The 21285-nt window shown below is 39.0% G+C and overlaps 1 protein-coding gene across 1 annotated transcript in view; it reads left to right on the top strand.

Moving 5' to 3' along the window:
• The first annotated feature begins 208 nt into the window (after positions 1-208).
• LOC127431169 (collagen alpha-1(XXVII) chain A-like) overlaps positions 209-21285 on the top strand; it is an 85371-nt gene continuing 64294 nt past the window's right edge. The window contains exons 1-5 of the mRNA XM_051681470.1: positions 209-529; positions 6103-6170; positions 9350-11148; positions 15674-15727; positions 20877-20930. Coding sequence (XP_051537430.1) covers positions 477-529; positions 6103-6170; positions 9350-11148; positions 15674-15727; positions 20877-20930 — 2028 coding nt within the window. The 5' untranslated portion in view covers positions 209-476. The remainder of the gene's footprint in view (positions 530-6102; positions 6171-9349; positions 11149-15673; positions 15728-20876; positions 20931-21285) is intronic.

Raw genomic sequence — 21285 nt, 5'->3', positions numbered from 1 at the left:
TGAAAAGCCCATTGGTAACCTTGGCTGGGTGCTGAGGTGCCCCAGGGCCGGTGTGTGCCCTCCCACATAAGGGGCGTTTTGTACGGGCTGCTGGCTGCGCTGAGCTCCGCTATGAAACCCGACACCCGTAGCGCTCGGCACAGCTGCTCTCCAAACTATTTAAAAAAGCAAAAAGGATGAAACTTCCACTCCTGACTCCTCAAGCCCCCCAAGCACCAAACATCCAGTAGCCCCAGTAGCTTTTGCCAACCCGACATAAATGCCTACAGCACCCGGGCAGGACCGGAGAGACTCGCCCGCGGATTATTCCCGTCGGATTTATGGTGGTGTCGCGCAGCGAACCGGTGGGAGATCGCACTCATTCCGCAACACGGTTTATCCGATGCATGAGACGACAGCTCGCGCTCTCGGGCAGCGACGCAGTCACGCAGAGATTAACGGATCAGGATTTTGACTGCCGGGACAAATGAATACAAATGAATTTAGCGACCCGAAGGAGAGACCGCAGAACCTCTCGTCTCGTGGCAAAGTAAGTTGCAGTTTTACGTTATAGCTGGTACCTATAATGGGTCTGAACGGGCAACACAAATCCCCGGTATAGCGGAGACAAAGAGCGCTTGTTGGATATTTGCGCACAGGGCGCATTGGTTTGTGTGTGTTGGTGCCGGCTGAATGGGCGACTGTACCTGTGTTGCTTGGCCAGCGTTCAGAACTGAACAGAAACAGATCTGTAACAGAGGGGGTCCAGGTGTACTACCAGGAGAAATGTGCTCGAGCCAGCTCTTTACCCTCTCTGTCATCATTACGCACAGCCAACGTAGGGCTTTGGAGAGTGCCAAGAAATTCCAGGTCAGTTTAATATAAACATTTTGCGTTCTGCGATGTATGCAGGCGTTGTATATATGGTTTGCTCGTGGAACAGGTCTTTGAGTTTATTTTTAGTTAAGGGGCCGTTCACGCAAGACGCGTTCTTGCCTTCCCGTCTGCGCTTCACATGCGTCCTTGGCCGTTGCGTCAATCTCAAATACCTTTCGCAACTTTGCACAAGAATACATTTTCTCCCCTTACATTTTTTCATTGTTGGTCTATTTTCGCATGCGTCTTTGGCCGGTGTGTCACGTCAGTGACGTTTTTAGATGTCGCGTGAAGATAAAAGTAGTTACATTTTGTGCAAAACGATGAGAAGCTCTGTATTTCTGTTTTTAATCGCAAGAACGCGTTCTGTGTGAACGGCTCCTTGTGAGTGTGTATTGTAGGTTTATTTCAAACTCTAGTAGGGGCCGTTCAGGCAGGATACGTTTTGCCTTTCCATCTGCGCTCACTTTTAATTGTTGTTGTTTTTTGTTGTTGTTGGAGTTTTATGCGCATTACACCAATGAGTTTTGCGTTTAGTTAAAAGTTGCTCAACTTTGTGGGGAAAATAGTTTGAAGACCCCCCTGTGTTGTTCCATTCCATTGCGCTTCATCTGCCTGGTTTTGATGGCAAGTACGCGTTCTGTGTGAACGGCTCCCCAGCAAACACAGAACGTTCCCCTAACGGGAGCAAACGGTTCCCGTTTGGTTCTTTTTTGGGAACCAGTTTCTAACATTGTAGGAACGTTCTATTTAGGTTCTTTTTGAAAGCCATAAACTAACGTTAAACTAACGTTCCCAGAACGTTGCAGGGATGTTTTTGTGTAACAACCTTAAAAGAACTTAAACAGAACGTTCTCTAATGGTTATTGTAAGTTTCTTTTTCTTGTATAACCTTAGACTAACATTCCCAGAACGCTGCAGGGAGGTTTTTGTGGACCTCGTGTAGGCTATGTATTGTATACATATATTGAACATACATATATATGTTCAGGTTGTTGTTGTTGTTGTTTATTTCCAACATTACAAAGGGGCCGTTCGCATGATTGCGTTCTTGCATTCCATCTGAGCTATTTTTAATTCTTCTACACATGCGTCAGACGGACTTCTTGAATGCTGCGTTCAGCGCCATGAGCGCCGCGTTTATAAGACGCCGTTGTTAGTTAAAAACAGTTATATTTTGTTAAATAAAGTAGTTGCGCCACTTCTCTCTGTGAGCGCAAAACGCGTTCTGTGTGAACGGTCATGCTGGAAACGCGCTTCAGGTTCAGGACTGCTGTGTATTAATAAGGAACTCATGTGAAAATAAGGATTTCTGGGACGCGTCCGTTCAAAAGAGACTCAGTGTGTGTGTAAGTGTGTGTTCGCCACTGAGCAGCATCACAGTGCAAACCGCACTATAAACACGGCTTCCGCTCCTTACACCCGCAGCCGCGCCGCTGTGATGCGAGTGGTGAGAGTGGACGCGTCAGGAATGAATGAATGAATGAATGAATGAATGGTTGAACTTGTTCAGGTCTTAGAAAACGGGAATAGCTGTCCCGCATAATGGAAAATTGCATCAAGTTGATAATATTCCAGTTTGACATCTCAGTGAGTCAATACAGTTAAGTGAAGAGTTTAAAGGGGACTTTGTGTCTTTGTTCAGTGTCTATTTATGCTGTAAAGACTGTAAACACGAGGTTAGCTACCCAAATAGCCTACACTAGACAGAGAGTCATGGAAAAAATAAATGATCTTAAAAATATGAATGAATGAATGAAACGAAATTAGGGGAATCATATATCATAGCATATAACTTAAACTCTTATATTGAGTTTTTTTAATAGAGGATCACTTAAATACACAAAAATTGTTTTAGCCAATTTTTAAGATTTACACATTTTAATTTCATAACAAAATCCCATCAAATTGAACTGAATAATCTTTTTTTTTTAAATGTAGCTAAAAAACAAAATATTTTTATTATTTGATTTAAAACTTTTTTAAATGTAATTAATTAAAATATTATAAAAAATAAATATAATAATAATAATAAATAATAATAATAATAATAAATATAATTAAAATGTAATTGAAGTTTGATTATTATACAATTTAATTTGATGGAATTTTGTTATGAAATTGAAATTCGTAAATCTTAAAAATAGGCTAAAATATTTTTTTGAGAGTAGTCTTTGAATAAAAGCTGTTATTGTGAAAAATAGCATATTTAATATAGATTATTGCTTTTATAGAAATCTTACTACATTACAAAATATTAAAGGGAAAACAACTGGCCCTTTATTAGTGTTGCGCAGTGATACACACACCTCTAACCCTAACCGTATAGAGTCCCTACACCTATCCCTAAACATAAAGATACTAGGGAGTCAAAATTCGGCAGTATACCTGGATACCCTGCACTGCCTCTACTGTCCGCCAGGGTGCGCCCTACAATACTCTAATTCCGAACAGGGCAGAAATATAATGATTTATGAATCTCTGTGAGTTGTATGGATGTTTCTTACATATATGCTTTTATAGTAACTTAAAGATGGTCTCTTGTTTACATGAACCCATATTTTCAGATATAAACAAATAGAGCAAGTCTACTAAAAGCGGGAGAGTGTTACAGTGTGTTCGGGTTGAAGAGAAGGGGTTATGTTCTTCCTCATCAATGTCATCAGTGTGTGCCGAACGGAAGGAATTTTCCACTGCTCTAGTACTGAAGAAAGAGAGAGAGAGAGAGAGAGAGAGAGAGAGGTTGTTGTGTGGAAGGATGGGTCTTTTAGTCGTCCATGTACATAGTGTGTGAGTTTACACGTTTGTGTGTTTGGTGGCGAGTCGAACATTGTGAAAAGCCCTATATTGAGCTACACTTAACACATAAGCTAGACATATGTATTATTTCAGACACTTTAGGCTCTTGATGCACAATTTACATAATTTCTGAAGTACACCCAAATGACAATGGCCAAATCATACTGTTCATGTGTTAAACTTGCTATAGTTTACTACCATGTTGTTTCTTCATCAGATAGCATTGTCAGCTGTTAATTAAACCAAGTAATAATTAAACCAAAATAGTGTGTGTATTGGGGTGAGGAATGCTAAAGAGGTGTGGGCACAACTCCAAAAAATGGATTTGATACAGGGGGTGGAATGAGGTCCCGTGTCACTTAAGACTCAAGGTATGCATTAGGGTTAGAGGAAACTTTTTGCATTTTTATATGTCCAAAGGGAAGATTTGTCCTGAAAGTATAGTTACGTCTGTACATAATCTGCTTGTTTTGTCTATAATTATTCTTTAAAATATCACAGCGTGATATTAGTTACGATTCATGTTGTAACACATATTTACACACTTGTTTATGGCACTCGAGAGATGCTTGCCTTGACTCATACATGAGTCATATTTCTGCAACACACAGACACACACACACAAAATAGAAAGAGCACATTCAGCTGAGACATAGATATACACACACTGTTTCTCACTCATCTGTTTGTGGTGGCTTAGTAACTGCAAGGTCAGTCTGGCCTGTGTTTCTGGCATTCTGATTGGCTGAGGCACTCTGCGGCGAGACACTTCACTTCCTGACTCAGGTATGGGAATCCTGAGGGAGTCTAGGAGCATGTGTGTGTGTGTGTGTGTGTGTGTACATGGTAGATGGATGTGTGTGTGTGTGGTCACCAGGTAATGATTCAAACAGCTGTCAGACGAAGACACACAAAAACATGTCCGTATACACAGCGGGGGTTTGGAGCACTCATGCTAACCTGTCAATCATAACTGAATCTTTTCCCTGCAGATCACTTCCTATTTTATATGCTTGTGAAATCAGAGGTTAGAGCTCAGAGGTCAGCAAGGAGTGTAACAAATTTTTCGCTGTTGTTGTGTTTGCTTAGGTAAGCATCACTATTAACTACTATTGCTCATACTTGGGGTAACTCAAGTGTAGGGATGGGAACCGAGAAAATATAACAGCATCATATGATTGTTAATGTTCTCAAACGTGAATTGTATGACGATGCGGACGGAACACTGTACAAAAATATTCTGACAGTGTTTCCTGGAGCGCTAATTAGTGTCAGTGCTGCCCCGCTACCGAATCTACAGCTCGAGTCATGACCAGTGTAGTGCAATTCTCAAACGAAAGACTGTAATGAACTGTTTCTTTTGAATGCGACCAGTGTAGTTGATTTTCGAACGAATTACTCTTATGAACAGATTCATTTGAATCCACAGCACAAAAAAACAGCACGACCAGTGAAGTCCGATTCCTTAACTTATGACTCTTATGAGCCGGTTCTTTTGAATCTACAGCACAAAACATACAGCGTGACAAGTGTAGTGCAATTCCCGAATGAATGACTCTTATGAACCGGTTCTTTTGAATCCACAGCACGAAACACACAGCGTGACCGGTATATGATTCCCAAACAAATGACTCTCATAAGCTGATTTTTTTTAATCTACTGCAGAAAAGCACAACCAGTGTTGTCCGATTCCCAAATGAATTAATTTTATGAGCCCATTCTTTTGAATCTACAGTGTCGAAACATACCGTGTGACCAGTGTAGTAGACTTCCAAACGAATGACTCTTATGAGCCGATTCTTTTTTAATCTACAGTGCGAAACATACAGAACAGCGTGACAGTGTAGTCTGGTTCCTGAACAAATGACTCTTATGAGCTGATTCTTTTGAATCCACAGCACGAAAAAACAGCATGACCAGTTAAGTCCGATTCCCGAACTAATGACTCTTATGAGTCGGTTCTTTTGAATATTTAGAGCGAAACATACGGCGTGACAAGTGTAGTGCAATTCCCGAATGAATTACTCTTTTGAGCTGGCTCTTTTGAATCTACAGTGGAAAAAAGTGTATGTGTCTTTAAATATCCACCTGTAGGCTTATGCTGAACACTTTCCAAATAAAATAAAAAAATAAATAAAACAAGCAGAGTGTTTTCATTCATTGTAAACATGGAAATACATTTAGTCGCTTTGCATCATCCATTGGTTTGATGGTTCAGTCCACTTGCTCCGGAAAGATGCTTTTGCCAGTTAAATTTTCCATTTGTTTGGGACGGGGCCAGTGCAAGAAGCCTGAAATGTGGACCTTCATTGTAATGATGTTTTGTCAGGTGGCTTCTGTTATGTAAAGGTCTGATTCAACATTTCACATTGTTTCCCACAAAATAAAGGAAATTCAAATGAGTAACTCTCTCTCTCTCTCTCTCTCTCATTCTCTTCCGGTCTCTAGGAGAGCTCTTCTTCTGTGTACTCTACTTTATTTAACTTCTTTTGGATTCACCCAAGTACTCTTTGAAGGTAAGATATGAAAAGAACCACTTATATGAACATGTGTTTGTTTGCATGTATGAAAATAGTCTTTTTAAAAGGAAATACATTGGCCCCAAATAAGTTCAACCCCAATTGCAAAAAAGTTGGGACAGTATGGAAAATGCTCATAAAAACAAAATTTCCATTCTGTCCCAACTTTTTTTAAATTTGGGTTGTATTTAGACACTTAACCCACACTACAAAATGTAAGAATCTCATTGCATAGCAAAATATCAAACCGAGTGGCTTTTATTTTGAAGAAAGATAGTACAAAATACACTTTTCAAGAAAAACATTTCACAAAAATGGAAGAAGATGCAATGAAAGCAAATGGTGACTGAGGCTAATATTCTAATATCTCCTTCTGTGTTCAGTGGGAGAGAGAAAGTCACAGTGGTTTGGAACAACATAAGGGTTTAAAAATTATGACAGAATATTCACTTTCGGGTGGACAATCCGTTTAAAGTGTCCAAATACTTTAAATTTGGGACACTGAAAAAGTGTGAAAAAAATGTCTTAAGGCCACTGAATTATTGTGTGATAATAAAGTTTCATGTTCTTACATGTTTTCTACTAAGATTGGAAAGTTTTACAACATTAAACTTTATACTCTGATTCATAAAACACAAATTCTCTTCAGAACCCCCTTCTATCTCTTACACACACGCATGAGTTCCCTTATCCATATTTTCACCTTTTCTCCTGCCAAACCATCTTTCAGCTCCAAGCACTTTTCCTTAATAAAGCATGTCCTCTGTCTGTAAGCCCTTTTACATGAATGAATGAATGACTCTGTGTATGTGTGTGTGTGTGTGTATGTGTGTGTGTGTGTGTGTGTGTGTGTGTATGTGTGTGTGTGTGTGTGCGTGTTTGTGTATGTGTGTTTATGTATGTGTGTGTGTGTGTGTTTATGTATGTGTGTGTGTATATGTGTGTGTGTATATGTGTGTGTGTGTGTATGTGTGTGTGTGTGTGTATGTGTGTGTGTGGGCAGGTTTAAGTGGTTTACGAGGAAATTTTTTTAGGTTACAAACTGGTAATTACAAGGGTATTAGGCTATAAATGTGGTTTATGAGGACATAAGTGTCCCCATAATTCAAATCGCTTAAAAAACATACTAAACGATGTTTTATTGAAAATGTAAAAATGCAGAAAGCTTTTTGTGAGGGTTAGGTTTAGGGGTAGGGTTTGGGTTAGGGGATAGAATCTATAGTTCGTACAGTATAAAAATCATTATGTCTATGAAGAATCCTCATAATGATAGCCGCACCAACATGTGTGTGTGTGTGTGTATGTGTGTGTGTGTGCATGGTTTATAGATGCAATGACATCATGTTCCTAATTGACTGCTGATTCAGGCCCATTTCTTGACAATCACACACAAAAGTTATGATAAACACACCCCTTACACATAACTGTTACTCTCTAGAGCCGCTGGTTCTTTATATGTTGTACTGTATGTATCTGGTTTGACTGACTGCTGTTTTATTATGTTGAAGCTGTTATGAAATACACACACAGACTTATTGATGCAATCAAATGCAGCATTCGGACTTTGTTCTGTTATGTTTGGTGTGAATGAAGTGATTTATGGTGCTTCACTCATACTTTTGGCTTTGTTCTGGCATTGTTAAGCCATCACTGACACAAGTCCAAAAACACACACACACACACACACACACACACACACACACACACACACACACACACACACACATTCATTGTAGTGCATTAACTAACTTTCCTTGTTAAAAGCCAATTTTTAGTGCTAAAGTGTTTTGGAATCAGACACACTAGTACATACAGATGTGCACTTGCGTAGTTGCTTTCCATCTCAAAGCATGTTGTCCCCGATGGAATTTAACACACATGGGATAAAACAGAATTAACACATTGAAATGATGTAATGAGATGTTCTGGAGCTCTTTTGGAAACTGCAAGAACTACAGTATTGCAACCATGGAATTCAACAGTAAAGAAAATAGATAAAGATAATCTTTTCAAAATGAATGAATGAGGGTTGATTCTCACGAAACCTGTCAAGAAAATGCCCTGGTCATATTTAACCACAAATCAATACAGAAAAAGTGAGAAAATAAAAATATTAAATTATATTTTGCATAAAGAAAATGAAGCCTGCGTTTCAGGTCATTAAGTGTTTTTGCATTGTGACATTATTTTCAGGAAACTTTTTACCTCCACCATTTCTCATTACATAACACATTTTACTTTTACTGTTCCCATTATTTTCAATGATAATTCTCATTACCATAACAATCTTTTTATTTACTGTAATACAGTAAAATAAATATGCAGCCATTGTACAGTGTTTTTTTATTATGTATTATGTATTTTTAAGATGTATAAATACTTTACAGTTTAAATAATAGGCCTAGATATTGTTTTGCACATTGTGGTAAGAGTAACAATATCATATTAACCATCTTATAATATAGATATTTATATTTCTCCGCTTTTCTCCCCAATTTGGAATGCCCAATTCCCAATGCGCTCTAAGTCCTCGTGGTGGCGTAGTGACTCGCCTCAATCCGGGTGGCGGAGAATAAATCTCAGTTGCCTCCGCTTCTGAGACTGTCAATCCGCACATCTTATCACATGGCTTGTTGGGCACGTTACCGCGGAGACATAGCGCGTGTGGAGGCTTCACGCTATTCTCCACGGCATCCACTCACAACTCACCACACGCCCCACCGAGAGCAACCACAAGGAGGTTAACCCAACGTGACTCTACCCACCCTAGCAACCAGGCCAATTTGGTTGCTTAGGAGACCTGGCTGGAGTCACCCAGCATGCCCTGGATTCAAAATCGTGACTCCAGGGGTGGTAGTCAGCGTCAATTCTCGATGAGCTACCCAGACGTCCTAGTCTGAGACCATATTGAAAATCTGGGATTCAAAATCTAATCCAAACCTTGAAATAAATAGAAATTTTAGGATTGTTTTTATATTTAAAACAAAGGAACATTCTGTATAAGATTCTGAATTTTGACTTGATCACTAATCAAATGAAGCAAATTTGTGACAGATTTCCTTTCCTCTGTCAAATTTCCTTGCTTCCATTGAAGCACAAAATATGGAATAATTTCAGACTTTTAAACCCCACTGTATGAATAGATTTGTGTGTATTAAGATGTCTTTGTGTTGTAGATGTGGACGTGTTGCAGCAGTTGGCTCTGCGTGCTGAACTGGGTTCTCGCGCCGTTCCCGCTGGTGTCATCTCCATCCGCTCTGGAGTCATCCTTACAACACAGGCACGAGTTACCACGGCGACACACACCGTGTTTCCATCAGAACTCTTCTGGAATTGCACTATCGTCTTGAGTGTCCGATCTCACCGCCTGAACTCAGCATTTCTCTTTTCCGTCCACTCTGGGAATCAGATTCAGCTCGGACTGGAAATTTCGCCAGGTAAACTAACGTTTCACGCTGGGCCTGGGAATACCGCCATCTTCCCTTACGACCTCCATGATGGACACTGGCATCATCTAGCATTTGTTCTGAATGGACAATCAGTGACTTTGCACTCTCCCTGCGTGGAGATTGATGCTGGAGTTACAAAGAAACTCCCTGTTCTTCCCGAACCTTTAAATCCTAACGGAACGTTCCGCTTGGGTGGTATCAGTTTTTTGCTTCCAGGTGCAGTAGCTTTCGAGGGGGCGGTCTGCCAGTTTGACGTTGTGCCCTCGGCACAGGCGCAGCAGAATTACTGTAGCGCCATTCGCAGGCAGTGCAGAGAGAATGACACCTACAGGCCGGGTCCGCCCCCTGCTCTCTTACCCCTCCCATCCAGACACGCCCCACCACTATTGGCCCAGACATTACCACCGAATCACACTTTCTCTATCACTCCTACTAGTTTCCTTTGGATGTCCATAAATTCCGCAGGAGGTTCTTCTGCTGTTAAAGTGAGTGATGCTGTCCCTAAGCTTTCTTCTACCACACCTCCACCCCTTCCCCTGATACAAACAGGATTTGAAACTCCATTATCTACTATATATTTACATTCAGTCACCCCAAATCCTACACTCAGGACACTCAAAAGTCCCAAGCCGACTGCACGAAAGACGGCAGCAGTCTGGCTTACCCCGACAAAATTGAGTGCATCCAAACCCACTCCAGGAAAACTTTCTCTAAAACCTACTACAACAAAGTCTTCTGGACCAAAGCCCATGATTGCTAGACCAACTTCATCCAAACTCGGGAGTTCGAAAACAAGTGGACCCAAACCTACGCCACCGAAGCCTTCCAAATCCTCAGTTGCAAAATCGACTGCCGCAAAGCCGACAGCAAAGAAGCCCACTCTTGCGCCAAAGCCCACCAAAATCAACCCTACAAAAAAGATTTTAACTGGTGCTCCATCTGTCAGTCCTTACAAGAAACAAAATGACATTAAAAAACCACAATCTGACCCAGAACCAAGCGCCTCCAAAAGACCCTCTACAGCACCAAACAAAAAGCCACTCCCGCCCAAAACCAACACCCAAAATCACTCTCTACCAAACCCAAAATCCACTTTGCTGACCACCAAAACACAGCAAAAAAGCCTGCCAACCCCCAAATCAACTCTATTCACCACTGCTGCCCCAAGCAAACCCAAAATAAACTTGCCAACCCCAAACATCCCTGAAAAAAGCCTTACAACCCCAAAATCCACTCTACTGACCACCACTGCCCCAAGCAAACCCAAAATAAACTTGCCAACCCCCAAATCCACTCTACCCACCACCGCTGCCTCAAGCAAACCCAAAACACATCTGCCAACCCCAAAAAACAATCCTAACAAACCAAAAACACCACCGCATTATGTCACACCTCGTACTCCAAAGTCCACCACCCAATCTGTGACTCCCCCGGCTTTGGACGACTTCCAGAGCTTGGAGGTGGACCCAACGTGGGTTTCGCTACTGGTTGGACCGCCGGGACAAAAAGGAGATCCTGGGCTAATGGTAAGAAAGACGCCTTGTCTACGTCAGTCATTGTGGTCCCTGTGTGTTTGTATCTGTGAAAATGCATGTGTGTGTTGTCAGGGCACTATCTTGTGCTCGATAAAGCTTTGAAGTGCAGCATAATGTATGTCATTGTTGAGTTTGTGGATAAAAAAAAATTAACACAGTAAGGGTACACTGTGGAAGATGTCTCATAGAATGTTTTGTTAGAAATAAACAAAATGCTATTAATAAGCCAGTGCCTAAAAATATGTGTGTCTTACCCAGAATCACCACGGTAAGCCTATAATAAAGATTTACATTCAGAGCTGTCAGGTTCGGTTTGGCAGGAAATTTAAGGCTCCCATCATTCGTCCTTGCATGATTATGTCAAGTCCATAAAACAAAGAAAAATAAGGTCCAGCTACAATGGAGCATGTCATGGCCGGGTCTAATAGGGGGCTGGGGGTGGGCAATACCCCCTAGATGTTCCTTGTGCCTCTGCAAATAACTTGCAATTTTATGTTTTAACCACAGATTTCAATAGAGAGGGCAGAACTCTGTAGTGGACCTTTAAAGGAACAGTTCACCCAAAAATGAAAATTGTCTCATCATTTACTCACCCTCATGCCATCCCAGATGTGTATAACTTTTTTCTTCTGCAGAACACAAATGTAAGAATTTTAGAAGAATATCTCAGCTCAGTGGGTGAATGGTGACTAGAACTTTGAAGGTCTAAAAGGGACACAAAGGCATTGTACAAGTAATCCATACATCTCCATTGGTTAAATCCATATCTTCAGAAGTGATATGATAGGTATGGGTGAGAAACAGATTAATATTTAAGTTGTTTTAACTGAAAATCTACTCTTTCACTTTCACTACCACATTCTAGTGTGGAAGTGACTTTCACATTCAGCCACCTACTGGTCGGAGCTGGTCAAAGGTGGAGATTGATAGTAAAAAAGGACTTAAATATTGATCTGTTTCTCACCCACACCTATCATATAACTTCTGAAGATATGGATTTAACCAATGGTTACTTTTATGTTGCTTTTATATGCTTTTTTAGAGTTCTGTTCACCATTCACTTGCATTGTATGGACCTAAAGAGCTGAGATATTTGTGTTCTGCAGAAGAAAGAAAGTCATACATATCTGGGATGGCATGAGGATGAGTAAACGATGAGAGAACTCTCAGTTTTGGGTGAACTATTCCTTTAAGTGAGCTTTGTGCTTTTAAAATGGGGTTAAAGGCCAGGGAAAGTTGTGAACATTTTGTCCGTCACGCCGACACTCAAACACAGATGTTTACAAGCAGGGAATCCCGTTTCATCCATGGAAAACTAGGCCTGGAATTTCAATCATATGAATTGGAAAACCTGTAAACCACCTTGTTTAAGAGGCTAACTTTCAAAAGAAACCACCTGACCTATGAGCCCAAAAACAAATAAGGGTAAGTGAGTTATTACAATTTCTGCATTAAATGTGAGTCAGCCATATTTAAACCGTGGGACTCTGAGTTCTGTAGCATCCTATACAGCAAATGTAGTCACAGTTGCTGGAGAATCATGGAAAATTCAAGTGATTTTCTAATATTGTAGAGCAAACGTCTTGGCAACAGTGTAATTAACAAGAATGTTCAGAGAAGTCTGCGATAACATCATAGTGAGACCGTCCATATACTCAGACCCCCTAGAGGGTATTTTCCAAAATAACAGGCTGACTAAACTTGACTGAGTAAAGACAAAATACAACTTGAACAATGACCCCAGGGTAACGCTAGGGTAATTACACAAAAGACCCTATCATCCACTATAAGACAAATACTGCAGGTACTGCGAACACACCCAGCGTTTATCATCAATTGCATGTGCAGTCACACTTTCAGTCTACAATTATGTATATCCCTAACCTGCAGTACACCATTTACACAAAGATAATGAGCTGTTGACTCATAAACCATACAATAACCTGCACCAAAACACTGTTTGCAACATGTAGTCAATGTTCAAAATGGAATACTACATTGCATACATACTGCGTACTAAATACTAAATACTGTGCAGTACACACATTATTCAACCTGCCTACTTTTTGGTTTTATACAGTAGTTTGCAACATTTTTGATGTAATTAGTGAGTGATGTCCAGTTAGCAATCCAGTTTTGAGTAAAAATATCGTAACTTTTGGTGGTCCTATCAAATAAATCAAGATGGAGGTGTTAAAGGGATAGTTCACCCAAATGTATTCAGCTTCATGTAAACCCGTATGACTTGTTTCCTCAGTGGTACACAAAAAGAGTTGTTAAGTAGAATGACCGCCTCAGTCACTATTCACTTTTTAATAGTATTTTGTTTTTCATATAATGAAAGTGAATGGTGACTGAGTCTAGAAAAGAAGAAAAACTGAGAAAAGGTCATATGAGTTTGAAAAAACATGAGGGTTGGATTATCTCAATGTTCATTCAAGACTTTGACGATGTGTGTCACCATGTACATAGCAGTAGATGTGTGTGTGTGTGTGTGTGTGTGTGTGTGTGTGGATGAGAAACCCCCCTCCTCAGTCAACAGTGGCATAGCTCTGTAGACCTCTGAGATTCTTAACATAAACACACACGCACTCACACACTCTTCCACTGTGAGAGCTAAACTCAATGGAAGTCTTTCATCCTGTTCCACGTGGCACTGCAATGGGGGGAGAGACCCTCTGATCATCTGTTTGGGCTGGACGATATTGGTAATTTTTTATTTTGAAGAAATATCAATATTTGTTTAGCTATTGGACGATATTCAGTATGCAGTGGGTCCAAGTGTGTGTGTGTGTGTGTGTTTCATTTAAACATGGAAATAAATGGGAAAACGTTTTAGGATTTTAGAATTTTAAAGGAATATTCCGGGTTCAATACAAGTTAAGCTCAATCGACAGCATTTGTAGCATAATGTTGATTACCATAAACATTTATTTTGACTCGTCCCTCCTTTTCTTAAAAAAAAAAATAAGGCACATACAATAGAAGTGAATGGGGGGCCAATTTTTGAAAAATACTCACTGTTTCAAAAGTTTAGCCACAAGACATAAACAATATATGTGTTAACATGATTTTAGTGTGATAAAATCACTTACTAACTTTTCTGTGTAAAGTTACAGCCAATTTTACAATTTCGGTGGCATGACGATGTAAAGTCAATAAACCCCAAAACCCTAAAATGACTGTAAAAATGACCATTTAAACAACTTTACAGCTCAAATAATACATGAGTTTTAACAGAAGGATTCACGTAAGAGCTTTTTATAAAATTATGAGCTTCACATTTCTGCTTTTAAACCTCCCAAAAATTGGCCCCATTCACTTCCATTGTAAGTGCCTCATTGCTCGATTTTTGCTTTTTTAAAGAAAAAGAGGGATGAGCCGAAATACATTTTTGTGATAATCAACATTATGCCACAAATGCTGTCGTTTGAGCTTGCTGAACCTGGAATATTCCTTTAAAACAAACAAAGGTCTTGACGTAAAATGAAGAAGAAATATTTAAGATTCTCCACTATTTCGAAGTCACTTGTCAAATAAGCACATTTCTGACCACGTGGCCACTTTATGCCAAAAAGGTCAGATTTCTTTCTTCCACTGCAGCTCACAAGATGCTCTTTGGAACATTCTCAAATCATGCTGGATAACATGATCAACAGCTTTTGTTCATGCCAGCTCAAGTGCATGCTGTCATTAAAACAAAGAGGGAAAAGCAAATAGGCTTTTCAAATGTTTTACTTTTCACTTTCTCTCAAATTGTTAATTTTCAAACTCAAATTGACACGTTCAAATTGTTAATATAATTTGTAATGGAAACAAAATTGTTGGAATGAAAATCTGTCATCAAGTACTCACCCTCATGTTGTTCCAAACCCATGTGACTTTCTTTTGTGGAACACAAAAGGAGATGTTTGATTAAAGGACGGCCTCAGTCACCATTCACTTTCATTGTAGTGAAAAAGATGCAATAAAAAAATGAATAGTGACTGAGGCTAACATTCTGCCTAACATCCCCTTTTGTGTTTCACGGAAGAAACAAAGTCATGCGGTTTGGAACACGTGAGGGTGAGTAAACGATGACAGAATTTTCATTTTGGGCTGTCCCTTTAAATTAGAAAAGAATGCAAGATAGATCCATTTTCATTGGTGGATTCAGACTTTTGGACCCTACTGTATACCTCAATGTGTATTTGCTCTGAAATGGCTCATAAGGCTGTTGTTTTTATCAGTCAGTTAAACAATGTTTTGGACCAATTGGCCATTGTTGTTCAGTAGATTAAATTAAATGACACACTTTTACACTGGTATAAAAAGGACCGCGTCCCCCTACCCCTTTATACACACACACGTACACATACTCCATTGGATTCAGGTCTTCTGTAAGTCAATAGCTCATTATCAGAAAAAGGAACTTCCCTCAAATGACTTCCTGTTTCTTATTTGACTGTGTTTAGTATCAAAACAGAGACTTGCAGCAAGTGAATTTTGATAAGCATGCTCTTCTTGTGTTTCGTAGGGAATTCCGGGACCTCCAGGGAAACCAGGGCAGCCAGGGAAGAGAGGACCTCGGGTGAGTGAGCGTTACAATGAAAGAGCCCTCGACCTTTGACCTCCAGAGATAAACAGGAAGTGTTTTAAAACACAGTGCCTTATAAAATTTCTCGCACACGGTTCACTCCAGTGTATTTGTGCTTTATGGGATTCTTTAGTGTGTGTGTGTGTGTGTGTGTGTGTGTGTGTGTGTGTATTTTGTCTGGTCAGCAGGTCAAACTGACCTCAGAACAATACACAAACCACCCCTCAGATTAATCGATCTGTCTGTCTGTGTCTTTTTGTTAAATTCTCTTTCTCTGTTATTAATTTGTGTTGTTCACTCTTAAAGAATATATTTGTCTTGTTTTTCAGTAAAAATATCGAAACATTCTTAAAACAAGATAAATTTACTTGAGAAGCAAAATGATAATACATTTTGTTTTCAGAAAAATCCAAACAAATTTTAGTAATATTTATGGTTATAACAAGAATAAACTTGATTTCTTAATCCATTGGCACATTTTTAATTGCCCCTCCTTTTCTTTAAAAAAAAAGCAAAAATCTGTGTAACAGTGAGGCAGTTACAATGGAAGTGAATGGGGGCCAATTGTTGAACGTTAAAATAACCAGTTTCAAAAGTATAGCCACAAGACATAAACAATATGCATGTTAACATGATTTTAGTGTGATAAAATCACTTTAAAACCTTTTCTGTGCAAAGTTATAATCCAATATTATAACTTCATTGCCATGACGATGCAATGTCAACAAACCCTAAAACCTTAAAATGACTGTAAAAAAAATAGCAGTTTAAACAACTTTACAGCTCAAATAATACATGAGTTTTAAGTGCTTTTATAAAATTATAAGCTTCACATTTCTGCATTTAAAACCTCCAAAAATTGGCCCCCATTCACTTCCATTGTAAGCGTCTCACTGCAACCCAGTTTGTGCTTTTTTTAAAGAAAAGGGGGACGATTTTAAATAAATTTTTGTGGTAATCAACATTATGCCACGAATGCTGTTGACTGAGCTTAACTTGTATTGAACCTGGAATATTCCTTTAAGCATTTGATACATTGTATTTATTATGTACATACACATTGATGCACTGTACTTACATTCAAAGTACCTGCATTTAATTACATATGTAGTTACACTGTTAACCTTACCCCTAACCCTAAACCTAACCCTAACCCAACCTTTACCCTAAACCCTAACTCTTACCCCTAACCCTATCCCTACCTGTACCTCAACCTCAGTAGCAGCAAATGTAAATCTTGTGAGAATTTTGCAGAACAACATGTAGTTACACAGTAAATGCATTGTATTGAAGGTAATTCATTTAATGTTAATATATAGTAGTTTAAAGTGTGACCGCAAAATTAAATATCTTACAACGTTTTGCTTTTCAAATGTTTTTTTTTTTCTTTCCTTGTTTTAAGAATGTTTAAAACATATTCTCTAAGAAGATTTTTTTTTCTTGCAGTGTATTTGATAGAATTGTCAAAGGTTAAGGCATTTTACATAAAATGTAAAATAAATAAATAATAATAATTGGTTGATTACTGTACACCTTTAAAATGTAACATGGTGAGGATATAATGTTGCATACTACTTCAGACAGTAGGCAGTATACAGTGTGCACTGTGCAGTATTCAGTATGTAGCAGCAAGCTAGTATACCATTCCAAACATAGCCATACACATAGTCCATCCGTAGACTTTGCTTGAACTTTGACCTTTGTTGACAGGGTCACAGGGGTGTGAGGGGTTGTTTTAGCATCTGAAGTCAACATGTAGTGTTCATGCGTCAAAGGAGCGCAGTGAAGTCTCTGTTTACTGTGTGTGCTGCTGTGAATGAGTGTGTGTTAGTATTTAAGGGCATGTGTTCTAAAGTCTGACTGCAAGTCCTTGTTCGGCCGGCACCCTTTTCATGTTTAATGCGTATGTGCAGTTATTTGTGTGTGTGTGTGTGTGTGTGTGCGTATGTGTGTGCGCTTGTTAGTAAAACAAAGAGGACTTTCAGTAAAGTCAACCTACACTATTTGGGCCCACCTCGCAATCTTCTCAATCTTTGCTTCCTTCACCTTTTAAAGGGATAGTTCACCCAAAAATGAAAATTCTGTCATTATTCAGGATTCTTTCCCTTAAGACTTTCTTTCCTCTCCAGAACACTGAAGGAAATATTTTAAAGGAATATTCCAGGTTCAATACAAGTTAAACTCAATCGACAGCATTTGTGGCATAATGTTGACTACAACAAAAATGTATTTGGACTCCTTCCTTCTTTCTTTTAATAAAGCAAAATCTGGGTTCCAGTGAGGCACTTACAATAGAAGTGAATGGGGCCATTCTGTACATTTTAAAATTCTCACTGTTTCAAAAGTATAGCCATAAGACATAAACAAAATGTGTGTTACAATAAGCTTAGTAACCATTTATGTGTAAAGTTTTATCCAATTTAACAACTTCGTTGCCATGACGATTTAATGCCGTAAACCTTAAAAAACTAAAACGACCGTAAAAATTATGATTTAAACTTTACTGCTCAAATAATACACGTTTTAATAAAATAATTAATATAAGTGCTTTTATAAAATTATTAGCTTCACATTCTGCCTTCAAACCCCCCAAAAATTGACCCCATTCACTTCCATGAGGGAGGAGTCAAAATAATTGTTTGTGGTAATGAGCATTATGCCACAAATGCTAACGATCGAGGTGAACTTGTATTGAATCTGGAATATTACTTTAAAGAATGTTGTGATCGCTGTTTTGATGGGACATATTGTAGGTCTCGTCCTTTTTTATTTTTTTTTATTTTCATACAATGGCAGTGGAAAATGACTCACTTTAAAGCTTAAAAAAAGCACCCAAAAGTCTCATAAAAGTAGTGCATGCTACTCGTGCGTTATATTCCAAGTCTTCTGATGGCATTCGATTACTATGTATGATAAACAGACTGGAATTTAAGTCATTATTCACTCTCTAATCAAATCAAATCACTGAAAAACTCAAGTGATTTGCCCAAATTAAATATGGCGACACGTCAATAACATGAAACCTCATTGGTTCTTATGTCATGACATTTGGTCACCAGTTGCGGAAAAACCACTGAGGTTTAATGTTATTGATGTGTCGCCATATTTGATTTGGTTCTGTATACATGAATGATGAACTGATCAATGGTTTGATTTGATTTGATTGAGAGTGAAAGGAATATTTCGGGTTCAACACAAGTTAAGCTCATTCGACAGTATTTGTGCCATAAACTTGATTACCACGAAAATATTTTCTACTTGTCCATCGTGGTTTCAGTGAGGCACTTACTATGGAAGTGAATGGGGCCAATATTTGGGGGTTTTAAAGGCAGAAATGTGAAGCTTATTCTTATATGCAAGCACTCTTCAGTTAAAACTTGTGTATTTGAGCTGTAAAGTTGTTTAAATCGTCGTTTTTGTGGGATAACAGAGTTTACAGCGTTACATCGTCATGGCATCGAAGTTGCAAAATTGGCTATATCTTTACACAGAAAAGGTTAGGATGTGATTTTATCACACTAAAATTATGTTAACACGTATAATGTTTACGTCTTGTGGCTATACTTTTGAAACAGTGAGTATTTTAACATTTACGGATTGGCCTCATTCACTTCCATTGTAAGTGTCTCACTGTAACCCAGATTTTAGCTTTTTTTTAAAAGTAGGAACAAGTTGAAATTAATTTTTGTAATAAGCAACATTAAGCCATGACTACTGTCGATTGACCTTAATCGAAATTCGAATTTCAAATGTTATCGAACCCGGAATATTCCTTGAATAACAACTTACATTTTGGTCTGTTCATCATACAAAGCAATATAAAGGCTTCAGAAGACTTGATATATCATGCAAAAGTTGTTCGGACTAGTTTTATGACACTTTTGGGTTCTTTTCTAAGCTTTAAAGTGAGTCATTCACTTCCATTGAATTGAAATAGAAAAAAAGGGACGAGCCCTTTGATATGTCCCACCAAAACTTTCTGTATCAACAGGACATACTGTACGTTAACATAGGAAAGACTACCGGTAGGCTACTTGATCTCGGAAACAACCCCTTAGCTCAAATCAGGATAAAAAAGGTGACTGGCTTTTTGATTTGAAAGGCAGGACTTCTTTCATCCTCCATATTAAAAATTGCAACTCCTCCAATGGCCTTGACTCTCGCTGTGACCTCGGACCTCAGGTAGGAAGGTGTTTTAAAATTGCTGCTAACAGGACAAGGTCTAGGTCACTGGAAAGCTCAAAAGGAAATGGAGCTCAGTGTTGACATCCAGAGTACAGAGTACAGAGTTCAGTTTGCTCTTTCTACTACTGAACTACTGTCATGGCAGAGCAGCGGATAAGTTCATGAAAATTTGTTACACTGTCGACATTTTTAGATATCTACCTGAATAACAAATCCGGTTTAATGGCACATATATTTGTTGGTAACTCTATCACCCCCTTGAGTATTGACTAGGAATGTCATATCATATTGATGCATTTATTATTGATCAGCATGTTTTTTTCTTGATTCGTTTTCGAGGCATCAATATATTAACATTAGTCAACATTTACATTAGAAGCCTAATTTGTGTACTTTCCAATTCACTGTCAGTTGGCCTTCCGTTTAATGTAGTGTGGCATAATAGCTTTGGGAGACCACAAGGGGGTGATGTAACATTTACTGTACTTAATACTGAAGGACTCGTCGACATTGACGCATAAGTAGCAGTCCAAAGTTGTAAATCTAGTCACCATACACACAAAATTTAAGAAGGTTTTTGTACTTCAAGAATGATGATGAGTTTGCAGGTTAGTTTATGCAATATGTATGTATGAATATGTATAAATATGTATGAAGAGACTATTGTGCACCGAGTAGCCCTATTTATATCTGCAAAAATGTTGATATAGATCGATAATCATTGGGAAAATGTTCTGATTATTTTTGCGTGAAAAAGGCATCGATGCCAAGCCTAGTACTGACATGTTACTGCCACAGTTACACAAATATGCACATGTTCAACAGGTTTGCACAATGCATGGGCCAAGCTTTCGCCTTTACGTACTTGTGTAGAGTACATTTCTGACCCTTATAGTGTGTGTGTGCTTGTGTTTAAATGTTAATTTCATTTGTCTTGTGTTTTTGTCATTTCCTGTAGGGGCCCCCCGGACCACACGGGAAGCCAGGTCGACCCGGTCCTCCAGGGTTGAAGGTACAAAACAACACGGCCACACTTACCATCAGATAAACCGCTGTCTGATCACTAGTACTGCTCTGCTCATCTCCCTCTGTTTGGACTGGAGATCTGTTCTGTTATATTCATGACTGTTACGCCTGCTTGTACTATTGGGCTGCTTACAAAACCCTGCAGACCGGTCTTGGAGCACTTGTACACATGCACGCGAACACTTTTATTTATCTGGACTGATGGGAAGCCCGGCAGGTTGTGGAAAGTCTTTCCTGTGATTTAGAAAAGAGCGTTTGTGTAGTTTGTGTGGTGAGGTGTTGCTGTAATATTAAAGACCACTGCTGGTGTTCCAACAAGGCTTTATAACTAGCCTAACCAG

Source organism: Myxocyprinus asiaticus, chromosome 40 (assembly GCF_019703515.2).
Source record: "Myxocyprinus asiaticus isolate MX2 ecotype Aquarium Trade chromosome 40, UBuf_Myxa_2, whole genome shotgun sequence".
Classification (NCBI taxonomy): Eukaryota; Metazoa; Chordata; class Actinopteri; order Cypriniformes; family Catostomidae; genus Myxocyprinus; species Myxocyprinus asiaticus.
Note: the sequence above shows the minus strand (reverse complement) of the source record. Positions and strands in the feature narration are given on the sequence as shown.